General features: G+C 45.4%; 1 protein-coding gene across 1 annotated transcript in view; it reads right to left on the reverse strand.

Annotated features, from left to right (window-relative positions):
* The window catches only part of si:ch211-186j3.6 (neural-cadherin), a 168,120-nt gene that overhangs the window by 81,918 nt on the left and 59,985 nt on the right, over positions 1–26,217 (reverse strand). Inside the window, exons 6-15 of the mRNA XM_057025565.1 lie at positions 22,591–22,840; positions 17,930–18,072; positions 9,491–9,663; positions 6,416–6,584; positions 5,299–5,469; positions 4,172–4,344; positions 3,637–3,804; positions 1,908–2,157; positions 573–700; positions 290–476 (exon numbers count right to left, since the gene is read on the reverse strand). Coding sequence (XP_056881545.1) covers positions 290–476; positions 573–700; positions 1,908–2,157; positions 3,637–3,804; positions 4,172–4,344; positions 5,299–5,469; positions 6,416–6,584; positions 9,491–9,663; positions 17,930–18,072; positions 22,591–22,840 — 1,812 coding nt within the window. The remainder of the gene's footprint in view (positions 1–289; positions 477–572; positions 701–1,907; positions 2,158–3,636; positions 3,805–4,171; positions 4,345–5,298; positions 5,470–6,415; positions 6,585–9,490; positions 9,664–17,929; positions 18,073–22,590; positions 22,841–26,217) is intronic.

Consider the following 26,217-nt stretch of genomic DNA (forward strand, 5'->3'; position numbering starts at 1 on the left):
GGAAAACACGGAGCATCGCTGCTTTTGATGAATATTTTGAATATTTTGTGGTGGCGGTTTGTATCGGTTTCATCCTGGAGCCTGAAACCAGCGGAGCATTAAACGCAACTGCTCTGGGTTCAACTGTGAGGTCACGCAGAGCAGCACCGGGTCTGCTCCTCCCCTCAGGTTCAGGAGCAGCGTAACTCCTTCTACAGCTTCAGTAAAGGCGTCAGATCGTCTCTGGATTTAAGCTAAACGACTGTTTAAGCGGGCTCACCTCTGCTCTGGTCTGACCAGCTTCTCTTACCAGAGTTGGGTTGTCCATGTTTGCCGGGCCGTGCAGACTCCTGACCGTCCACTGACTGAACCTCCAGCAGGTACGAGCTTTTGGTCTCACGATCAAACACTGTCTGCGTGTAGATGAATCCCAGCTCTGGATCAATACGGAAGAACTGGTGGTCCCCGCTGCGATCCTCCAGCAACGAGTAGGAGATCTGTGCAGATCGATGACAAATCCAAGCGATTGAAAAACAGCAGCTCGCCGAGCGACGATCCAGAACGTTTGAATAAATAAAAGTTATTTTTTTTACCTTGCCGTTGAGACCCAAGTCCAGGTCATTGGCTGAAACCTGGAACACCAGCGTTCCCGCTTCGGCTCTCTCGGTGACGGAGGCCTCGTAGATGGAAGAGGTGAAAAATGGAACGTTGTCGTTGACGTCTGGAGGGACACGACGGAGAGAGACAGTGAGACACGCAGCAGCTAGCATCAAGTCTTCTCCGTCCTTTCAGACACTCACCACTTCATCCATCACTGCTCGTTCAACTACAACTCTTTTAGTTTTTGCGTCGAGTGGATGTAAAACATTGACTGGAAGTCGTTGGATGTGTACTAATTACAGGGGAAATGTGAATAGGGTTGACTTCAGGCTAACGTTTGACTGCCACGACTTCAAGATGATTCTTCAAACTCTTTTGTTTCTTTATTCTGAGCAAATGTCTTTTCCTCTGAATTAGAAATGAGGCCATAAATCCATTACAGAGCTCCATGCCTTGGCCACGCTGCCTCTGAAGAAGTCAGAGAGCCTTTTATTGAGACAGATAAGGAGGGAGGAGGATGAGGAGGAGGAGGAGGAGGAGGAGGGAGGGATTCTAGATGAAACAATAATTTTCCAATTCAATGCAATATTTATTAGAATATGTATCTTTGTGTGTGGGTGGATAGTTTTACAAAAGGACAAGGGCCACTATGTTTATTAAGTTTGTTAATTAGTTAGTAATAAGATGACTGGAGTTGAACTACCACAAAGTGGATTTTACAGAGGGAAAAGTCCCCTTGTGAGCAGTGTTTGTTACTGGATAAAGAGATTAAAACGGACATTTCCCCCCCCCGGATTTGGGGGGTCAATGTTTTCATTGGGGGGGGGGGGCAGTAAGGGTCTTTATGGTTCCCTCCTAAACTGATTAGAAGTAAAGTCTGGAAATGATTTGGATTAGTGGAATAGGAAATTAAGAAAGTGGAATAAATCTAACTGAAGAATGTAGCTTCAGTCAGAATGCACAGTAATGGGATTGACTCGTGCTTCCCTTCCAAAGGATCCCGCTTCTCCACTTTTTTGGGACTTAAACAGTCAACCGTCGTGGAATTTAATTTTAAAAAAAGCTTAAAAATAATGGCGGTATCATAGCAACGATGCTGAGACAAGGCTGGCAGTAAGGTACTCCACATTTTATTGGTTGAAACTTAAAATTAAAAAAGACAGTCAGTCCCTGCTAATACCAGTAAATCGTGCATATTTGTCAATGTGGTTTTTAAATGTATTTCTAACAAATGATTTTAATCAACGCGTCAGCAACTTTCACCATTGGCAGCTCCGTGTCTGACCTCGTTATTTGGGGCTAACGAACCAGCGCAGTGAGATACCCACCTGTGACGTTGACGTACACCGTGGTGAAGGCTGCCAACGGCACCGCAGCCACATTCTGAGCTCGGACCCTCAGCATGAAGTTCCTGGTGGTCTCGTAGTCCAGGGGCTCTGCTACCAGGATGGAGGCTGAGCCGTCCTCACGGTTGGGGGTCAGGTAGAAGCGGACTGGCATGTTAGTCTCAGGGACCATTCCATCGGCCAGGTTGTAGGTTACTCTTGGGTCCCCAAGAGGAGAGGTCGCTTTGATGGTCTGTGAAATAAAGACCGGTCCAGTAAAACCAACACGCGATACAGTGCATTACTTTGGATTATTGGATGTTGTTCCTGCATATAGACACATGTCACATTGTGGAACTAAATCATTTGACAACAAATGAGGTTCTTTCAAAGAAAGTCTTCAAATTCTTGGTTTAGGTTCTGACGGAATAAGTCCAAATGGATTGTAATTTCCTTAGGTTCGCTAAAATTGCCAGTCTTTTTATCCTTTCTTTGTGATTTTACTTCATTTTTAGGGCCTTCTTTGGTTTTAGATTTTATGCTTCAATTTAATGACAAATTATGTCCATTTTTTTTACATTTGTTTGTTACAGACTCAAACTTTTGGACTCAATATTGTGGGGATTGTCACAAGCGTCAAGAGAGGATGAGAATGAGGCTGACAGCGTCTCTAAATCCTGCTCTTTGCTGTATGAGCTCCAGTTATCTTCAGTTCCATCTTTACTGATTTTCATAGCCAATGATGTAAATATGATCAAACACATACTGTATATACATTACATTAGTTTTGAGAGTCGCTTCATTCCCTGAAGGAAACGTAGCAAAAAAGATGGCTTCCACCCCAGTGTCGTGCTGCGACACATCATTTCACACCCGTGTCACTTCAGACCGTGTCCATCATGCCCCTCGCTGTGTTTCTCAGAGTTCACACTCGAGAACACTTTATTTCACTCAAAAAGATATTCCAAATAGGGAAAAAAAAGGCACGGAAACACATTTTCAAGTCAGAAAAAGGAAAACCCGGCAGCAATAATTCCAGGAAAGTAATCATCTTCTCATTTATAGCAGAACTGCACGAAATGAGAGGTGAAAAATAGATGAAATGAAAACTATCTGCCACCCAAATGGACACTTATTCATGCAGTCAAACTTAAATAGCACAAAATTATGGGAACAAACAATTTTTTTATGGTCGGGGCTGTCTCAACTAATTAAGGAGAAGCTGCTCAAAGCTGCTACCCTCAATTAAAGGAAAAATGTCATCCAGAACATGATCCACTACATGAATGTGTGACCTAGCTGGAAGCTCTGCACCTGCAATTATGGGAGGCCCCGCCAAGCGTGCAGAATATGAAAACTCTTGTCAAAAACATCCAGTTGCAAGTGTTGTTGCGACCTCCTGCCAGTAACTCTGTCTCCATTAAACCATAAAAACCACACAGAAATGACATTTTTTGACTGAAAGAACCATTTTCTCTCTCTGTCTCCCTTTTATGGGGGGGATTAATGTTTTGGTAGTACACACTTAGCATTAATAAACTATATTTGGATCAGTTTATGAGAAGCTGAATCCATTAAAGAACTAATAAGGTAGCAATATTCCTTATTTGCTGCAAAGCGAATCCTATTAGCACCAAATTCCTTTAACCTGAAGAGTGGTAACAACTCTGTGGGTTAGCTTGTACGTGATAATGTTCAGTGGGATGTTCAAATCGGCTTCTTTTTTATGTACCACAACAGGAGTGTCTCGGACGGTGTTTTCCGGAATGACCACGGTGTAGCTCTCCTTGTCCCACTGCGGAGGCTGGTTCTTCACGTTGGTGATGGTGACAGAAAGTTCCACTGAGCTGCTCCTGTTGCCGCCGTCTGTGGCCACAATTTCTCTGGTGATGTAGGTCCTCTGTTGGACACAGAAAACCACAGGCGTTTATGCAAAGGTGCGCCTGACTGGGTCCTAATTACAAGGTTCTCTGGTTGTGCTGAGAAAGGGGGAAGTATTTCCAGAGCATCACGAATGTAACTCAGGTTTCAACCCGCTTTTAAGGCGCCTGGTGTAATAAAAGCAGAATTTCTCACCAAAGAATGTTAGGAGAGAATCAATAAATGATTCCTCCATTCTGACTGTATTCTAATTCTTTTAAATGAAAGAAAATGTGCTTGTTCTTCATAGGTGAGATTCTTTATGAGTAATTCCAGATTTTTTGGGGTTCTGTGTATGATGAGGGTTTGGTTAAAACAATAAAAATACTCTGTAAAATGTCTTCTACCTGAGAAATGGGCTGGTTGACGTACACCCAGCCTGTCAACGGGTTGACCCGAAGATACTCGGGCTGTTCGCCGGACATCGAGTACGTGATGGCCGCGTTGGTGCCAAAGTCATCGTCATGAGCTGCCACCCGCAAGAAACTGGTCCCAATCATTGTGTCCTCGCGAAGAAAGTCTGAGACAGAAGAAAAAGGAGTGCGGTGTATTTTCAAGGCTGTAGGGATGTGAGAAATGTGCAGGACTGAGGACTGTACAAGTCACAACGTTATCGCAGCTGTCAAGACTGTCAGAGATAAAAAACTGCGTCACTCTGCTTAAAACAGCAACTGAAGACAGAGCAGGGGGAAAATGCCAGTGAGGATCAACAGAAGGGCTGATGGTCATGTAAAAAGAAGCTTGAATCATGCCCTCAGAGGTTCGTGGGGAACTATCTGATTGATAACGGTGCTATTTTTCCATCACCGTTAGGCCACAATGTAATAAAGCCTTTAGATTTTAGCAAAAGTGGGAAAATGACAGCATGTGGGGAACATTTAAGTAGATATTTAAATGTAAATAGAACCAATAAACCAAAGAGGGAAGCAGAAAGAGAAAGAGGAAGCAATAACACTAAAACAGCAGAGGAAAACATCGTCTGAGGCAAACATGGAGGACAACAAACGACAGGAGCAGACTCGCTTGAATAAAGAAGAGGGGTGGGACAGGGAGAGACAGGTGAAGACGAGGAAGAGAGAGAGGAAGAGGAGAACCAGAAGCCTGAAACAGGATCGACTTTCATTGTGTAACATAAAGGACAAACATTCGCATCGGTTGGTAAAATCGTCAACGTACAAATATGTAAATATACCACCCAAATAAAGAGCGATGTCTTGTCCCACCTTCACAGGAGGGAACAGGATGCTTCCTGTCTCTCATTCCAGTCAAAGCCATCATCAAACTCCTGATGTTGGTTGTACTCAGCAACGAGGGATTAATTTAACCACTAATTATGCAAACCGCCTTAAAGATGGAGGCACGTCGGGCGGCGGTTTGTATGCTAACGAGCTGCTGTGAAGATGAGATGTATGAAGCCATGCTGTCTACACACTGGAGGAGCATGTGTGTGTGGGCATGTGAACCTTCTTCTTACACTCATATCGGATGTTCTCGAATTTGGGATTGTTGTCATTCTGGTCCAGAATGTGAATGGTGAGCTGACAGATGCCGATGAGCGGGTCTGCTGCCTGGTCTGTGGCCGTTAGCGTCACCGCGTACTCCCGCTGGCGTTCTCTGTCAAATTTCCTGGCTGTCACAATTGTTCCTAGAGCCAGAAAGATAACAAGGTTGATGAGACGGATCGTTTAAAGCAAAGAGCTCTCATCGTTGTCTCATCCTGCCTGCAGCAGGAATAAATCACCGCTTAGAGTCCTGACTGTTACCCACGTTAAACAGACAACGTTGTTTTAAATCTAAACGCAATTATGGTCAGAATTTTAAAATTTAGAATAAAAGGAGGCGTGTCGACCCAATAATGTAAAGAGAAAATAAAATAGAATTGAATTGTGCCGACGACGACACAATTCTCATCTCAAACGTGTGTTTTAACTGCACACTTCCTGCTTTAAGTTGAGGGTATTTACATCCAAACCTGGTGTAGCAACGACAGCAGTTTCTATATGTTCCTCCCACTTGTTGAGGGACCAAAAGTAACGAGACAAAACAAACAACTTTCACTTCCTAAAACTTGGTTGCAGCTCTCTTCGCAGCACGAGCAGATGCTGGGTTCCATCCCTGCTGATGCTCTGCCAGGCCTCTCCTCCAACTATCTCCACTTCCTGCTTGTTCTTGGGACATTTTCCATTCAGTTTTTCAGCTCCGCCAGACTCAGGTCAGGTGATTGACCCGTCCAGTGCTTAACATTCCACGACTTTGTCTTAAAAAAAAAGTCTTAGGTTGCTTTCGCAGTCTGAATATGAGCCGTGGTGGTGGCCTATAGAGCCGGAAAGATGAGAACTGCGTATCTATGGGCCGGGTTGTGCTGCTGGCTGAATTTATAAAGAAAAAAGTTCACAACCTTCATAAATGTGTAACTTTGTTTTCAGTTAATATTCCTTTCTAACAATGCTGTCTGAAGATTCCAAGGAACGCGCTGGTTTCTCGTTGCTGCTTTGATGTTTTAGGGCGAGATAATGATAAATATCCAACGCAAATGTATGCGTGCGCTTTGTCGTCTACTCGTGTGGTGTTTGGGGGGTGTGGAGCAGCACCGGTGTCTGGGTGGATGCTGAACGCAGGCACGGTGGAGTCCTTGTGCATGAAGCCATAGGTGACCCTTCCATTGGAGCCCTCGTCAGCATCGACGGCGTGGACCTGCAGCACAAACGTTCCTGCTGGCTGGTTCTCCAGGACCGACGTGCTCTCTCGGTACTGCTGACACTGACCAACAAAAGATTATTGTCATGTAAATAGACCCCTGTTCGAGAAAAGTCTTGTGATAATCCCCTAATCCCTCTTGACATTCAATTTAAACAAACACAGCAGAAAGACATTCATTATTGTGTCCCTTCAAAATTATAATTAAAATGACAGGAGCACCTTCCAAAATAGGGACAAGGACAACAACAAAGAACATGGTAATTGGTGGGAAGCCAAAAACAGGATGGTGGCATTTAATGGCGGTACCACATGTGACGACCGCTCACCTATATGAAGGGGGCAAAATCTTTTACGAGATAAGGCAGGATTTGAGGATTAGATGTGCAAAACATTGTTTACTGTGTATAATTGCTCATAATCAGGTTGGGCAGCAAACCTGTGAGGCAAAAGGGCCAAAACTGAATAAAAATGATATAGTTGTTTTACTTTTCTTTCCTAATTCCAGTAAGAATTAAATTGCAAAGCACCTGTATCTCCATCATGGTTGAACAACTTTCAGAGTGGATTCCGTTTCATTTGTGTGGATGTTTCCTGATAACTTCATAAAAGAAAATTCTGCTTCAAAGTACAAAAAAGACCTGACTACTGTCACCATGGGGGCTTCACTGTGATGTCACCTGTGAATCACTGAACTTCCTGTGTGTTTCAGATCACTTCAGCTGGCTCAAGTTTATTAGAAAGGAAACTTTTTAAAGTTATTTGAAAAGTGTTCTCTTCCAGAAACTTCTTATGTTCATGACTGTTGGTTTTTAAAAAAAAAGATTTAGATTTAACAATCCCAGTCTGCTACAGTGGGTATAAAGGATCTATACATTATGATGGCAGGTTTCTGTAAAAAGGTGAGACCCAGATGAATAATTCCAGAACTTTTTCAACCTTTACTTTGACTTAAAATGTGAACAAACACAGTAACAAATCTTTGTTGGGAGAAAATAAAATCAAATCAGGGTGGTGGCAGCTCAGGCTTCAGGGGACTGGACTGAAAAGAGGAGGGTTCTCGGTTCAAGCTCGGAAGGTGCCAGGTACCCTTGAGCAAGGCACAAAACTCCAAAAGGCTCACGTAGCTACTGTCTCATCCAGGGGTGGACCCTGCCTCCACCTGTATACCCCTGGGATTGGCTCCAGCACCCTCCCCATGACCCTGAGAGAGACACTAAATGGCTCGCTAAAATTAGCTACAATAGCCTGTTTACATTAGAATGCACATCTATATGTTCAGAATCACCCCACCACCTTCAGATTGTCTTAAATGTTAGTCAGTCCACACCTGCCGTCACTTAATGTGACTCTAATTGATTCCAACTAAAGTTCAGCTCTTCTGCTGGGATTCTTCTGACCTTTTCTTAATTGTAATTAGCAGCAAAAGCTACGATCTGCAGAAAGCTTCCAAAGTACGCAAAGATGTGATTGTTGAAAGGAACCCTCAGGGGCACAAAGATCACATACCTGGCTGTATTTACCTAAAGGTGTGTTGGACATGTTTTATGGCCTGATAAAGCCAAAGTTACACTTTTTAACCACAGTCTCAAAATGCATGTTGATCCAAAAAAAAAACAAGGGAGCAAAGGAGCGGCAGCATTACGCATTATTTTCTGGATCACCCCAACATCTGTGGGTGATCTGAGGAATAATCGGATACATTTGAAGCCCTTTTCCAAACAAGAGTGGCCAAATACGGGTCGAGATGTTCCATGTTAATCGACTCCGACCCAGAGAGACTGAGAAGTTTAACATCATAAGGTGCCTCAAAAAAGTAAGAGTTTTAGGATGTGTGTATTCATGCACATGGATTTTTGTTTATGTTACAGGTGACGTTAGCGGTGGAAATGGATCTGGAATGATTGATCTTATCGCTGCTTTAGATCTCCCAAATCTGGCATTTTAACTTTTATATGCAGGTGGAAATGGTCGTGTATGACCTACAATTCAACCATAATCACTCTATCCCGGGAATTTCATGCCTCGCTGCGCGGCAGTTTCACCGTTTTATGTCGAGACAACAGATTGATATTGGAGCCAGTTTGAAGGCTGCTCCGTCTCGCACGGACGAAACGGGAGGAAACAGCATTTGATGCGGTGGAATTCACTGAGTTCACTTGGACTAAATCTGGGTGTTCTATTTACCACAAATCTAAAGACGGTTGTGCGTGAACCTTTGGGTCTGGGTCATGAGGGCGGCGCTGAGGATTCTGACTTCCAACCGATACATGTCAACAAGGTTGTTCCGATCGTTTGAGACAACCCAGAGAATCATTAAGCACATTAGTGATTTGCTGATGATCGCTGTCTCGGAGGTATAGACTAACATGAAGACGCCATCACTGAGGATTGATTAATTAGGTCAGTTATACGAACATGGATTTCTTCTATGTCTTTCTATTTCCTGTTAGACTGACTGTATCAAAAAGATCAGTATCTTTATGGGGAGGGGGGGGATTAGTTGAGACAGAGCTGATGAATCCTGAGGACAAGGAGTCCCTCTGTCCCCTCCGCTCTCTTTGCATTGATGTCTCTGGTAAGGTGCAACCAAAAGACAAACACTTGTCACTCACTTCCCCATAGGGTGAGATGTCCACCCAGAAAGGGACGATATTTGCTAAAGATGTTGTAGCTCAAGGGGCTTGAACTATCAACTCACAACTGACACCAGACAATTGACACACAAATTAAGAACAACAAAATAGGTGGGGATGTGGAGCTTCAAGTGCTAAAAGATCCCTTGAAGCTTTAATTAAAAGAGTGAGATCATGTACAGTAGAAGGGACATGAGGGAGAGGCTCAAAATGGCTAATGGCTTCTCCAGAGGGGACTAATAAATAGAGGAAGCAGACAGGTGAGAAGCAATGGGGGAGAGTTACATGGTGTAATGAGCAAGGTCTAATGATTTGGACCTTTAGTCGTCTTACCTTCTCAAAGACAGGCTTGTTATTGTTGACATCGTCCACTCCCACTATGACCTGCGCTGTGGAGGACAGGGCCTGAGGTCCACCGGAGGCATTGTCATCTACTGCCGTGATGTTGAGTACGTATTCAACACCCTGGAGGTGAGGTGGCGGACTGGAGCGCAGCCGGATCAAGCCTGCAGACAAACGGGCCAGAAGCATTGGCAGTGGTGGTTGGAACATCAGTAGAGACATGTCTGTCCTGTCTTTGTCTACCAAGTTCCTCCAGACTAGATGATAGATCCATGGACTGACCAAGTCAAAGAGGTTATTGTGGAATGTGTGGCGCAATGTTTCGGTGACCTGGCTGATGTGAACTGCTCAGGTATTCATTTCTTTTCTTTTTTGAAAGGGATGGAAATGCTAAACATTGCTCTATTTAAAGACGATGCGTTCTCTTCTCACAGGATTTTGTGTGTAGCAACAGGAGCTGTCAAAGCAGCAAACATGACATTTCTGTCAGCCTTGAATGTTCGGATCAACATTCCAGACATTCCCAGCGTCAACAGGGACATAACACAAATGCAAACATTTGCTTCAAAATGTCAAGAAATGGAAACTTTGCACTGACAAGTATGAGTTTAATTGTCTGTGTCCAACACAATGGCACATGTGTTGACAAGTGAGTGACAAGTTATTTTATTTCAGGTATTTTCTATGTCCATTTTTTTAATTGCATTTATGTCCTTATGTTTTAGTAACAGTGCTTGAATTGAACAGTAAAATGTTATTTTATTCCTTGTTTCTCTTCAGTTTTACCCTGTGACCTCAGCACCATCTCTCTGAATGGACTGCGTGGTTCTTTGCTTTCTGGTTTGAACATCATGCATCCTCCTGCATGTGACGACTTGTGTGTTGGAGAGCACTCCTCCTCCTCCTCCTCCTCCTCCTCCTCCTCTTCTTCCTCTCTCCAAACTTAAATGCTTTGGTCAGAGACCAGGCGTCACTGGCGTTCCAGTCGCCATGATTCCATGATTCCCTGAAGAGTCCCATAGCTCTTGAAGGGTCTAAGACTCTCAACCTTCCCATTATAAAGCCACATCCTGCAGCTCTGCCTGCTGTGACTGATTCCAGGACAGTATCGTGTTTCAGGGTGCTTTGATTTACAGAGTCCCTTCAGCTGCCGCTTCCACATCTGCACTCTTGCATCAGGCAGATTGTAAATTCTCATTCAGACCTGCTTTTAGCAAGAATACTATGTCCTCTTATCCATTAACTTTCTCTAACTTTTGACTGACAACACATTTATTAACTAATTTGGGAGCATGGAACTGTCCAAATGTCTTGGCATGCTGAAGCATTAAGAGTTCCTTTCAGTGGAACTGCTGGACAGCCACCCCGGGCAACCCGGCACATTTCGTTACTCCAGAGAACACATCTCCATTCTTCTAGAGTCCAGTGGTGGTGATGTTGAGTTAAGAACAGACAACAGCAGCAGATAAAGACTCTTGTGCTTTATGGCCGAGTGGCAGGACAGAAGCCTGATTGGAGGAAAACATCACGAGGACTCTGAGAATGGGAGACACGGGATTATCTTGTCTGCTGAAACCAACCTTGGACGTTGAGACTGTTTTCTTTTCAACGACTTAATATAACAAAATTAATAGATGGGCATATTTGGCATGTGAGTGCTGGCCAGTAGTGGCCACAGCTTCGATCAGACGTGTGGCCATTCACCTTAAAAGAGCACGCCGGAATTTAATGCAGCTGGGATTCAAATTTAGAATAATCTTTCATGTATTCCATCTCTTTCCTTTTTTCCTCCTTGCCAGACTCAGTTCAGTGTAGGCGACTCATCTCCAGCCCACTCGCGGCTTTGAATGACCCTCCTCCACTCTGTATTCATCTCACCCTCTGGTGCTCTGTTTACATTGGGTGTGCGTGTGTGTGTGTGTGTGTGTGTGTGTGTGTGTGTGCACGTGTCTGTTTTTTATTACATCCTCCTTATCTTCAAAGAACAAGGGAAGGTGTTGCGTCTGTCAGGCATTTGGCTGCCGTGGCACAAAGATGCTGAAATTGGACTTATATGCATGTTTACCATAAATATGTACGCATGGCTTTACATTCTATCTCTGCTTTCCACACCAAGGAAAATGATCCAACAGAATATATACCGTATATATATATATTTCCCCATCTTAGAAGTGTCTAATCGCCTTATTATTGATATTATTAGTCCAGGTTGTATTATATGTTATTGTTTTAATACATTAACTGGATGAAACCCATCAGGAAATGACATGTTTTTGGTATAGTATCTGTGTGTGTGTGTGTGTGTGTGTGTGTGTGTGTGTGTGTGTGTGTGTGTGTGTGTGAGGGGGCGGGAGAACTGATTATGATTTACAGCTACAGCGGCAGACGTAAGTGGACAAAACTGTGCCTCCAGGCACAGACGGCACATGTAAAGATAACGCTATACTAGCCCCGTTTATTACCCTGACAGGACCGACTCAGGCTCAACGCAGTGACATTTCATGCTGATGTTTCTACGCTCTTTACTGAGCGCCGGTTTCCCCCGGTGTTCTGAATTATTTTTAAAAACTGGAGTTTTGTGCAGGGATTCCAGGACAGCATCTTGGCACAGAGCAGCTTTTCAGGGCCTATTTCTTTGATGCCTGGTAGTTTTTTTTCTCAGACATTACCTGTAGTAACAGGCCCCAGGAGACCGCTGCTCCACAACACAATGCTGCTGTCACTGGGGGAAACTTCAGCGTGCCGGTGGCATTCAAAGACCCGTTCCAGCTATTTCAATTTGTTTTTCCTGGACAATGTTCTGGAACAGAACATTCACATCAGCTCGGCTGCTTTCTGCGGGGGGTTCGGTTGGCTTTTTACAGTCATTAATTCACTCATGAGTGACTTTATCTGCTCTTATCCCTAAAAGTGTTGAACCGTTATAGCACCCGGCTGAACTGGTTTGGCTTCTTTGAAGCTGCTACTGACAAACTTCACAGGAACAGTAAATTTGACGTTGTGCTTCAAAGAAGTTCCTGTTTCCTGACGTACCATCAGTCAACGCGTATCATTGTTTTGACGCTGTTTGTTCAGGTTTTGGCTCCTTTAATTGTTTAGAGAGATATGCTTTTGGGGGGCCGATCCCAGTAACATCAGAACATCAGAGTCACTCCTGAATAATTCTTTGTGTTTAATATAATAATCTTCATGCAAAGAAATCTTGACTCTTTTAGACTCTTGAGCATGAAGGATTCTGAACCCTCACAAAGGTTAAAAACTATGAAAGAATGAAAGAGCAAGTGTGTAAAGGATAAGAGATAAAGATAAAGGATAAAGGATAAGATGATGAAGATGATGAGGAGCAGAAGAAGAGAATGGTGACAAACGAAGGAGAAAGCACCTCCGACGAACGCACAGCTGAAGTGCGACCCCTACTCCACCACTCTCTCCACAATAATCTGCTTTAAAACCAGGAAACAGAAATTGCAGATTTCAAACAAAAGTAAACAGTCGCCGTCGTGGCGCCGACAGCTGCGGGACATTAAGCATAAAGGCGGGCAGGGGTCACAAACATCAGGGAGCTGCTGGAGCAGAGACGCGAGGAAGTCTCCGGCAAATATGCATGAAGCGTGCGCGCACTAGCCAGCCCGTGTCTTTGTCCACCCACGCTGCTCCAGCGGTGCAGAGAGGCCAGTCATGCTTAATGAATTGAGACAGAAGGCCGAATAAATGCGACCGGTTCAGGAAAAGGCAGCGGGCCGACATAAAGAGAGGCTACGTCCTGCTCACGGTGTTACATATGCAGGGAGCACCGGAGGCGCCCTGTGGTCCGATCGCGACTCAGTCCACCTCACTGTGGTATAAACATCTAATAGGTCCTAAAAGCCTTAGATGAGAGCAACACATGCTGTGTAAGTGGTTTAAAATGAACACGGAAGAGCTTTCAGGATATTCTGAGGACAGAACGCAGCAAGCACCAGGTCTAATCCACTAAATACAGTACGTGTCCCTGTAGCATGGGTTCATGGCCATAGCTGGATGTTTCTCTGGACCAGTGTCGTTCTCTCAGTTTATTTGTGTATTCTTTTATTTTGGAAGGTGGTGGTGTGTGGAAATACACGTGTGCATGTGCCTGTATTATGCTGTGGACATGGCCAGCACATATCATTAGGAAATGGAGCTGGAGAAGATGTTTCCTCTGGGTTCACTGAGCAGATGTCACTTCACATAAATGCAGCCAGAAGGGAAAAGGATGAAGCCCTGGATGGGCGAGAGACAGCACAGAGGACCAAGGTGGACTAACAGGAATGAAAGGAAAATACTTCTAATCAGCATCGCCACAACAGACAGAAACCAACAGATACAAAACACAAACGAGGAGAAAAACAATGCATCTGCCAGAGGGAACAACAATGAGGAGAAGGACGAGGGCCAAACAGTGTGGATTGGTTATGTAAAGGCGGAATAGGAAGCAGGTCAGCGTATCGGAGCAACCGAAATGGACGTGAGGTGAGCAGTTCAGGGGGAAAAATGAAATGGCCAGCAAAAATAGGAGCCATCCACTCTCTCATTACCCAGAAGGTTTTTGTAGCTCAACACAGGAAAATACCAATTGATTAAAGTGTTTTTATTGGCAACAGCTTTTCCTCTTTAGCTAAATGCCCCCCCATCCCTGTGTAGCAAAGGGCTTTTTTATACGGTATATCTATGAGTGACAACAGGAAGTGTGATCATCATATTGACTGTTCAGATCCTAATGGTTGCTTTGAATCTGAGAGAAACAGGTTGTATTTTAGGCTGAGTAACAGACAGATGAACACAGAGGGAGGCCAACAGGGCTGCTGCTGCTGCTGCCGGAAGGGGAGAGAACAATTGCCTGAATGATTGGAGCACATTTATCTTGAGGAGCAGGCTGTAAGAGAATGAGATGGACGGAGAGACAAGAAATGATTCTCATCAGTGGCAGAGACAGTAAGATGATGGAGACTGGTGTGTGGGTGGTTCATAATACAGATTTAATGAGCAAATATTGGTCCGTTTGAAAGCTGATATCCGATTATATCAGAAGCATTAGTGTTGCACACTTATGAGCGTGTAGTGCATTTGATTATTTATGCACAAGTTAAACTTTTCTTTGTCCAACTGCATCAGATGACATCAGTGTGTCTCCTGTCCAGAGACTTGTCCACAAATCCATCACTTCTGAAGTACTTATTAAACCATTACATGGAGAAAGGGCTTCATTACTGAGCTTTCTATTGTATAGAGGCGATGATGGTCTGCCTTCAATTAAAACAGCATGTTTTCTCATTTCAGATAAATGTTAGCATATTTATAAAAAAAATAGCCCATACATATTCAGTGGACCTTTATACACAGCGAGGGGAATATGTTAACTGCTGAAATTCCCAGACATTTGTTGGAATTTAACCTAATCTTACAATGACAACCAGGCAGTTATTTTAAAAGCCCGAGGTGACATTGCTATAACGATATTAGTGAAATGATCGAAAGCTGTCACCATGATCATGAAATGAATGAATTAAATATCCTGTGATGTTTCTTTTTACCCATCTCCCTAAAAGGCAGTTTTAAAGGTGCCATTAAGGTGGCTGATTTATCCTGAGGATCACAGGAGAGATTTTCTTAACTATAAGCTTCTGCTTGTCTGGAAAGAAAAGACAAGTTTCAGTGAGTCCGTAACAAACTAGCTGGATGGTTCTGAGCACTTTAGTTTAATTCTCCTTCAGGTGTTAAAAAAATGCCTTTCTTTAACCCAGATGCGACCCAAATTTTAACACAGTGACGTGAAATCTGCTCTTTTTCCCTAAGCAGGCCTGGGTCTGAAGCCGGGAACGGGCCTGGTGTTGCTTATGTGACCCGATCCTGAAGAGTTCTGAGACAGGTCATGTGACTCTCACATCACTCTCACCCCCAGATGGGCGATCCTGCGGCGAGAACTTGGAGAGGGACTGACAGGTGAAGCTCGGCCCTTGTTGAACGTAACTCTCTTCCTCCCCGTCCTTCCTATGGGCTCACAATTACGTCTGCTTACTCGGCACATCACCAAAATGGCACCATAAATGCTGACTTCACTAACAACCACATTTACTCCCTCGACACCACAGTGTGTGTGTTACATCGCGTTATTCTGCTACGTAGCACTCTATACTGGGAGGTTACTACATTTTGTTTACGTCCACCAAAACACACTTGCAAATCTGCACCCTTAAAATTAAAGTGTGTAGGTTTGTAGTCCGGTACTGAAGCATATTAACCGGTGGTCCAAGGCCCCATAATTGTAATATCCCAGTAAGTTTTGTTATTGTGCAATATTTGTGTCTCTGCACAGCTGAAGGGTCTTCCTGGTATAAAGTCCTCAAATATGTTATTAAATATTTAAAAGTGCTGCGATGCAATATAGGATCACTGTGGTTGAACGGATTTACACTTTATATGAGAAATAGGAACCCACAGTCTTGGTTCTTCTATATCAGACATGTCAAAGCTTGGAAGGGGGTTGAAATGAGGTCCAGACTCCACCAAAGTAATAAAAACTTTATAGTGGTAACTTCGATGTAAATAACAAATATATTCGTCAAATATATTCATATGTTCACATCTCAGAGTCCAATCAACCCAGAATGATCTGGTTTTGGCCATTCCCATCAAGTGTTGTCTATTCTTACTGTCTGCTGTTGATAGTTTCCAACTCTTTTGCTTCATACAAACACTTTTCTGTAAAGCTTTCAAATGTAACGAGACCTTTGGCTCGTTTAGCAACCAGCCTTGAAGTGAACTAGCCTCCACCCGTCAGTCTGCCCCTGCTCCAAAAATGTGCCCTCTTTTTCAAACTGGATCATTTGTTCTTCACTTCCCAGCAACACTGCGGTACCTTACAATCGAACCGCTGGCGTAAGAAGAAGAAAAGGCAGCTGAACATCGCCCAATGTTGAAAATGGTGAGTTTCACTCTGCAACAGGTAGGACGCAGAACATTCTGTCACACCGATCCACCCTTTTCCACAACCAGATGAGGGCCAAACAAATGAATAGTGAAGAAAATAGTAAAAAAAACAATAACACAGATACGTGCACCATTAAATGTTCACAATATGAAGTCCACAATCTTGGAATAGAGGATGTAAACCTGTGGCAGACCCTCAGTCATGCTCCTGAATCAATCAACCCCTCAATAACTACTCTATGGTAATAAAAAAACATCTTATTATACAGAAATACAGTATAAAGAGCTGTTGTAGTGCAGATAGAGAGCTCCTGGAGCCACGATAAATGTCTTTACTGAATGAACAAAGCAGGGGTGAAGAGGTCTCCTTCTACTGCTGCTGCAGCCATGGCACATACAAAAACATCAATAATAACCTCATGAACCTGCAATAAGCTTTAGGAAAATAGCAGCATTTTACTCACCAAGAATTCGGATTAGTTGGAGACAAAAATCCATCCTCTTTCCTCAAAAACAGTCCAGTTATGCTGTGGTACAGATAATTCCATTTCTATCGCTATCGATGCTAATATTGACACTCGCGCCTGCCCATGCAGTTTGCTAGCTTTGGCTAGTTTTCTCTCTGACCATCCAGTCAACGGGTCTGAATATGGTGACGTTGCCACCTGCTAGAGGGTCCTAGCGGCACCAAATCATGCTTAAAGCAACACTTTCAGCCACATTTATTCTGAGTTAGAAGGCCTGCAGTACAGATTGTGAAGGCCTCCGGGCAGACATCTTTGACCCTGCCTGGCAACAAACGATGGCTGAAATGTGATTGGTTAAATGCTTTAATATGAAAATACACGTCTGGAAGCAGCACAAACCATCGGAAAAGCTACGAACGGAAGTGAGCAGACAATTTGGAATTGGACAAAATCTAATCTGTGATTCAGATATATTTATACGCCAGCAGAGGAGGCCTGGCAGGCCCTGACACCCCCCCTCCCTGCCGGTATATATCACCTGTGTCTCATATAAATACTTATTTGGTATTGAGATCAGGGTAATATGTCCCAGCTGTTCCAAACCACGCTTGTTTAAGCCTCTCCATCCTTGATGGAACAGAGTCAGAATACGGAACGGCTCATTCTGCTGAGCTGGTATTCCTCCAGTACGTAGCTCATTACATTAAGGACATTGGAGTTTGTAAATGACAAATGTTGTTACACACTTAATAAAGTGCCTCATTTCATATCTTTTATCCTTTTAAGATCTGGTTTTAAAGTACAATAACAATTAAATGACTAGATTTAGGGTCTGCAGCTCGATAAATGCGACGCATTCGTTGATTCAGTTACACAATGTTGACAGAGACAGACAGACAGACAGACAGACAGACAGACAGACAGACAGACAGACAGACAGACAGACAGACAGACAGACAGACAGACAGACAGACAGACAGAGAGACAGACAGGGCAGGCAGCAAGGCAGACCGACCTTTTTGGCTGTCGATGACAAAGTTTCCTTCCTCGTTTCCCGAGGTGATCTTGTAGGTGATGCCATCTCCATCCGGGTCCTTGGCCAGAACTGTTGCCACCAAAGTGTTGGGACCCGCATCCTCGGAGACGAAGGTTCGATATCTGATAAAAAGACGCGGAAACACTGAATCAACACTTTCTCCAGCACACGGGTGTAAAAGAGAACATGTTGAGGGATGTAAAGACACTACAAATCCCAGGTGTGTAACAAACACAAGCAGTAGCCAGTTGGTTCTTCATTTGAACCTCGTTAGTGTGTTTATCCCTCAAGAAAGTCCAAATCTTTGGATGTTTGACTAAACAGAACCAAACTAACCTTAAAGCCACTTTGCCTGGCATCCATTTGTTAATGGACACGGCCGCTGTTGGTTAAATAACAGTTCAATTTGCATCTTTCTGTTACATCAATGACGTGCTGTCATAATCGAGACACTTCAGCCACGACTGGATTTTGCCATTATTCTGGAGAACATATTCACAGAACCGTCCAAATATTTTCACACCCTTTTATGCTGCAGCCTAAATGAAAAAAGGATTTTTTTTTCTCATTTTTTCACGTCAATCTATGTTCAATAGCCCCAAATTACAGAATTGAAACAGAAAATAATTATATATATATATATAAACACCAAAAACCAACTCATTTTAAATATAACTAAAAAGATGCTAACATTTTATGGCTGAAAGTTTCCAGACCCCTTCAGTCAATACTTGGCTGGCAGCAGTTGTTGCTTCCAGTCCATCTTTCCTCCAAACAGGATGCTGAGGATTAAATCCTGTAAATCATGTAGGTGTTTCAGACACTTCAGAGGCTTTTTTGTGTGAACTGACAGAGGAGATGCTTCTGTCTGGACACACAGCTCAGGCTGGTGTGTGTGTGTGTGTGTGTGGGGGGGGGGGGGCTGCAGTCACGGCTGGGCTGGAGCTCAGCTAGTGACCACTGGGTCACATCTATTACCAAGATCCCCCATGGATGGATGGATGGATGGATGGATGGATGGATGGATGGATGGATGATGGATGGATGGATGGATGAAGGGATGGATGGATGGGTGGGTGGATGGATGGATGGATGATGGTTGGATGGATGATGGTTGGATGGATGGATGGATGGTGGATGCTGGATGGATATGGATGGATGGATGATGGATGATGGATGGATGGATGGGCTGGCTGGATGGCTGGCGGATGGCTGATGCTGGATGAAGGGCTGGCTGACGGGCTGGATGATGGATGAGTGGGTGGCTGGCTGGCTGGATGGCTGGCTGGCTGCTGGTCTGGCTGCGGTTGGCTGCCTGGCTGGCTGGCTGCTGGCTGGCTGCCGGGCTGGATGCCGGGCTGGCTCTGGCTGCTGGGTGGCGGCTGGCTAATCTGGCTGGCTGGCATGGCTGCTGGCTGGCTGGCTCCTGGCTGGCTGCTGGCTGGCTGGCTGGTGCTGGCTGGCTGGTGGGTGGGTGGCTGGCGCTGGCTGGCTGGGTGGGTGGGTGGTGGCTGATGGATGGATGGCTGGATGCTGGATGGATGGATGGATGGCTGGGGGTGGGTGGGCTGGATGGGTGGCTGGCTGGGTGGGTGGGTGGCTGGCTGGCTGGCTGCTGGATGGATGGGTTGGTGGCTGGCTGGCTGGCTGGTTGGGTGGGTGGTGTGGCTGCTGGCTGGGGCTGGATGGCTGGATGGATGGATGGATGGATGGATGGGTGATCTGGATGATCTGGATGATCTGAAAGCTCATTAGCTAATTGTAGGTATTTATTCCAGCTGAATCTCCGTCTGCACCCGGGCCTCCAGCTTGATGGCAAAGTCCCAGCTGCGTCCTGGCCAGTCGGCCGTGCTCGGCCGGCGTCACTCAGGCTGCTGAGGATCACGGTGGTGCTGATCCGGGATCAGTGAGGAACCTCTCACTCATGCTGCCTTTGAATGGTGACACACAGATTGCACACAGCAGATTTCACCAGATAATAGATGGAGCCATCAATAAGAAGCTCATTCAGCTTTTAATTTTGTCTCGACTGTAATATCCCATTGATCTTATCAGGGCCTCCTAATTCCGCAGCACCTCCCCGTCCGCCGGCGGCGGCTGAACTCAAACGCCCCTCCTGCACCTGCTTCACGCGCTGCGTTCAGTGGATCATTGTTAAGTACCTAAATAATGGCCAATTCATCTATTTGGCAGGAGCTAATGAAAAAAGCTCGTTTGGATCCAAAGTACGGCTGGATTGGCCATAACGGCTCCAACAACGGCGGCGGGGTGAACTCCCAGCGAGGACCCGGTTCAGGATGATTGGTACCAAACACCAACCAGCAGCTCTGGTTGTTCCTGGTGTCCTGCTCACACATGAAGCTAAATAGCAAGTTAAAAAAAATCCCATCAGAACGGACCAAAGACAGACGGACAGGCGGACGGATGGACCCGCGAGACGCCCTTTTCTAACAACAGTCTGGCCGGACCAGCAGTCTCATTTGTTCGGATCGATACCGCGATCAATCGAGGAACCACCTCTGTCATACGCCACCATTCACTAATTACTTTTTAACCAATTTGCTTGGCTTTTTTTCTTTTTTCGGAGGATGGAGGGGGTGGGTTGATCCCAGTGGACGGAGGACCCTCCAGGCTGATGCCTGATATCAGGCGTGAAATTAATTACTTTAATAATTTGAAGTCAATTATTTGAACTAATTTCTTTGTTAGCTTTGTTTGCTAGCCTCTGGCCCCGTAGAACTGTGCCAATAACAGCATGTTTCTATTTCTCGCCTGGATTTCTCCTTATTTTTAATGAATTTAATGTTTTCGCTGATGTAACCAGGAGAACAGGAACATTTCTGAGGTCCTCATGATCACTGAACATTTACTGTTTAAGAGCGTTTACGGGAATTTTACGGCTCAGTGATACAGATGTGACAGCACGTCCAGCGGTGGCGTCGTCCTCCGTTGGTCTTGATTTTAATCGCCTTTTTAGGCGGGTCGCTGTGTTTATCGGGCGACATCTGCAGCAAAGAGGCATTTCTACCTCGGGAAAATATGGAAACCCAACTGGTGCCACAGAACAAACACCAGATCCAAACGGCTGGAACTTTCCTGACTGACAGTGTTGCCATGGAGCCGCATTAGTCAGGCAACAATAGGCTGATGTGGAGAATGTGGGCAGCCATGAAGATGATGATGTGTTCAACAACGGGCCGAGAGGATGCTGCGGCGCTGCGTCACGAGCTGGTGAAGGCTTGCTAGATATGTAGGCTAATATGTTTTTCCCTTCCAGACCTGGGAGTCGGTTCAGATAGTCCAGATTTTCCACATGACTTCCTCCCTTTCTTCGTTTTTTACCGTTTCAAATTTAATCTGCTATATCTGTTTCTGCAAAGATTAACACTGTTATTTGTGCGTTCCCTGGAGTGACTGTGCGCGTGTGTGTGCGTACAAATGGAGGCATGCACATTTGTGTCTGCATCGATGACCCTGCAGCCCTGTGTGTGTCTGTGTGTGTGTGTGTGTGTGTGTGTGTGTGTGTGTGTGTGTGTGTGTGTGTCAGAGGGATTACAACTGCATCATTCAGTCCATTTTCCGTGAATATTCTCAATTTTACTGGGGAGACACAAACTGGGAGCTCAGGGCATTCTGAGTGCTGATGGGTATGACTGATTGAACCCCCCCGACAACAGCCCCCCCCCCCCCCCCCCCCCCCCCCCACACACACACACACACACACACACACACACACATCCCAAAATCAGCCCAGCTTTTTGCTAGAAATATCAAACCAATTAAAAAGGTGTAGGAATCACGGAAGCCCTGGAATTGTGGGTAATGCATCTGTGATACTGGACCGGAAAGCAGCTGCGAGGAGCTGAACTGATGAGAAAAGACGCGCACGCACACACGCACACTCACACGCACACACACACACACACACACACACACACACACACACACACACACACAAAATAACAAATATACTGTATTTGTAATGCTAAAAGGTGTCTGACCCATCTCATCAGCCTTCCTGCCTCCAGACACCTACTGTGCAGTCAGAGATGCTAATTAGCACGCTGCTAAAGTCACGCCAATTAGCACTGCCATCTCTTCTACCTGCAGATGTGTCTGGACCACTTTGGCTCGTGTCCTATAACGGCGCTGAAAACTTGAAATCTCAGTTGAGACACGAATATGAAGAATCCAATAATAATGAACGTATAGTTTATATATTAATTGAAGCTTTAGATGACGTCGTTGCCCAGAGAAGCTTAGCACAGAGCCTACAAAGAACCCTGATATGTGTCCACGTGCTGGACAATGTCCACATGCTGGACAATGTCCATGTGCTGGACGGCGTCCACATGCTGGACAATGTCCACGTGCTGGAGCGACGGGAGCTAAGGGACCAACATTAATGAAAGAAAATGCAGCTTTTTCGTGATTAGAGTCGTAACTTGGACTTGAAACGTCAAAAGGAAAAATGCTTTAAAGTTGGTTCACAAAACAACACTAAATCCAGTAAACAAAAACGTTTAAACGATCCGATCGGAGAGACGTGAGTGGATGAAAGACACACACATTCAGATCAAAGCAACACGCGCGGGAGGAAAAACCACCGTTCTCAGGTTTAGCCGAGCTGATTTACTTACACGTGCTGGGAGAAGTCGGGCGCCTCGTCGTTGACGTTGGCCATTCGGATCCGCACCGTGGTGGTTCCGGTTCGGGGGACCTCGCCTTTGTCAACCGCCATCACCACAAACTCGTACAGGTGGTTCATCCTCTCGTAGTCCAGAGGCCCGGCCGGGAAAATGGTCCCGTGGGGGGAAATGATGAAGTCCGGACTGAGCGTGTAATAGGTCAGATCGGCGTTCTCCCCAGAGTCACAGTCGCTGGCCGACACTGGGGGGAGATAAGAGAGCCCAAGAGGGGAAAAAGGTTCATCCCAGGGTAGAAACCAGAGCCCAGTGTTGCCCCAAACTGCCCCATCATCAGCAGAGCGATGCCTGAGACACCAGGGACGGAGGAGCGGGGCGACCCGGGCTGGACGGGGGCCCCACACACGGCTGATACCCATTCATGGTGACACAACCTGGAACCGCCTCCCTCTTAAAAATGCCCCTCAGGGCAGGAAAGAAGATTAAAAACGAAAGTTTCAGCGCACATCTGATACATTCCTTGTTCCCAGATTCCCAGACTTGTTGTCAAATACCAACGTTAATCTGTCACTTCAAATAAATATTTGCGGGTGGACTCGTCGTCTCGGTGCTGTCGGGCCTCCGAGGGTGTCTGAAAACCCCTGGACACATCTGTACGTCGGAGCGGAAGAGGCAATTAGACGCAGCCACGAAGACACGGAATCGCTCTCTTCCCTCGCAGGAGAATTCTCTTGATATCAAAGCCAATTATCACGTAAGAGAAAACAGCAGCAGAGACGGAGACAATGAGGAAAATCCAAATAAGACGAGCGCGTAAACGTACACAACAAACAAGGTGAGCGGTGATCCATCATCCATCCATCCATCATCCATCATCCATCCATCATCCATCCATCATCCATCCATCCATCATCCATCCATCATCCATCCATCCATGCATCCATCCATCATCCATCCATCATCCATCCATCCATCCATCCATCCATCCATCCATCCATCCATCCATCATCCATCCATCCATCATCCATCCATCCATCCATCCATCCATCCATCCATCCATCCATCCATCCATCCATGCATCCATCCATCATCCATCCATTATCCATCCATCCATCTATCTATCCATCCATCCATCCACCCATCCATCCATCCATCCATCCATCCATCCATCCATCCATCCATCCATCCATCCATCCACCCATCCATCCATCCATCCATCCATCCACCATCCATCCATCCATCCATGCATCCATGCATCCGTCCAGCTCATCCGGGGGGATCCCCAGGTGTTCCCAGACCAGTCGAGAGACATAGTCTCTCCAACGTGTCCTGGGTCTTCCGGGGGTCTCCTACCAGAGGGACATGCCCTGAACACCTCACCAGGGAGGTGTCCAGGGGGCATCCTAACTAGGTGTCCAAGCCGCCTCATCTGGCTCCTCTCTATGCGGAGGAGCAGCGGCTCTACTCCGAGCTCCTCCTGGATGGCAGAGCTTCTCCCCCTCTCTAAGGGAGAGCCCAGCCACCCTACGGAGGAAGCTCATTTCAGCCGCGAATGCAAATGATCAGCAGATGTTGTGACCTGACCCGTCCTTCATTCCCATTAAATCCACCCAGTGATCATAACCAGGCTGACTTAGTTAGCAGATCTTAGCCACATTTTCTTTTTTGTTTTATTTAATGTTATTCACCTGAAAGTGTCTGAATCTTAATGTTAGCAGTCTGGGGAATCCAGAAATCCATGCGGCTTTAATGTCACAAGCGACCTCAGAAGAATCTATAAATCACACGGTGACCGTCGTGGCCTCTGTTGTCGTGTCATTACGGCAGAAAATCCCGATCAAAGCGGGTCAGTCCTCTCATTTCTAGAGCTGCCAGAATAACTTCACACCTCACCTCCTGCTCCACTCGTCTCCCTCACTTAAAGCATGGGTTTATCTGCGGGATGATGCCCTGTAACGGACTGTAAAGACTCGACAGGAAGCATCTTTCATCATTAGGTTGCCATAAACACTGTTTTACTAGTGCGGCTCTGCTGGTGCCACGTCACATTATCCTGAGTCCTGTTACTTCTTCACGGCAGAAGGAACCACTAAAAGCATCAAATCAGGTGCAGAAAGAACAATTTTTGCCCAGAACTGAGCCCAGTTTGCTGCTTCATATGATCCAGTGAGCAATTTCCATCATTTTACCTCTGCAACGGGGGGAAACTATGAATTACTGCACACCACAGCTCCGGTTATGAGGACTGACATTTTCTCGAACCGAGGCTGAAATGCAGCTGTTTCACCCCTGCAAAGTGATGAATAACCTTCCCCCGGTCATGAAAAATAGTCCGGAAAAATGAATCGCCGTGCTTATGTTTGCCAGACTCTGATCCCAAGCTGTGGCCAAACATATGAGTCAATATTTAATTCACTAAGTACAGGTTTGTGCTCGTCCAATTGAGCATGAATTTATCATTGAGTCCTTCTGGAATCTTGAATCCTGCATGCTTGTGTGTGTGTGTGTGTGTGTGTGTGTGTGTGTGTGTGTGTGTGTGTGTGTGTGTGTTTTCAAGCTGCACCTACCATGTCTTTCTGAAAAATAATGATTGTGTACTAAGATGGAAGCTGCAGGAGCCTCAGCTCTGCAGACAGCCAGATAATTGGCTTCCTGGCGCAGTTCTTTTTTCCAGTTTGTTGAAGTTAAACACTTTCACAACTGATTATGGGATTACTTGCACACGATTTAGTTAAGCTTCAGCTGGATGCATCATTTCCTGGTCATTAGGTCTAGTATGGCCCCTTTACGCAGGGGTGGGCAACAGGTGCTTCTCCGCTAAGCTAAACATACTCAGAACACGTAAATTCTATTTGAGTTTTTCTTGAAATGCAAATAAAATTAGTCTTCGTGGTCTGTTCTCCTGGAGCCATATTAAATCCAGATGGTTGCTGCTTCCAGGGTTGTATATTATGGTCGAGATTCACGCAATCTTATTTCAGCTAGCTTGTGTTGTCGGGTTAAATGAAATCTGCCGGAGGACTTTTGAATCAACAAACGGGCTCTTGAGGCTGGAAATGAAGGGACGCGCTCAAACAGCTGTCCAGCCCATGAGCACGTGGCCAGCTAGAAGGTCTCGAAGGTGGGTCAGCACTCCTGAGAACCCAGCAGCGTTAGCCTCCATGCCCAGAGAAAAGGATGTATTGATGGAACTGAAATGCTGTACAGCAGAGGGATCAGAGATCCACGATGAGTCCAAGCATTTTATTTTGAATCTGTTTCTGTCATTACGTTTTATTAGTATTTGACCACAGTCACGGCTGCAGCAACGTGGTTAATTGTTTTGCTTTTCCTGCTTTTAATGTGAAAGCGAGCTTATTGATTTACTCCGTAAATTAAGTGTTGCTGGGCCAGCCTACATTAAAGTGATCGATTGTGTGAATCTGTATGGATTCTTGGGCCGCGGTGTCACACTGATGCTATCACGGGGTGTGTTTATTTAGGTGGATGTCTGTGAAGATCCTCCATCATCCAGGTCATAGGGATCCAAATAAGATCTCTGCTCGACTGGACTTGTTGGGGTTTTTCCTGAAGTAGCAAGTTAGCTAGCTAGATTCCTAGATTAGACTTTACGATTTATGA

Source organism: Takifugu flavidus, chromosome 2 (assembly GCF_003711565.1).
Source record: "Takifugu flavidus isolate HTHZ2018 chromosome 2, ASM371156v2, whole genome shotgun sequence".
Lineage (NCBI taxonomy): Eukaryota > Metazoa > Chordata > Actinopteri > Tetraodontiformes > Tetraodontidae > Takifugu > Takifugu flavidus.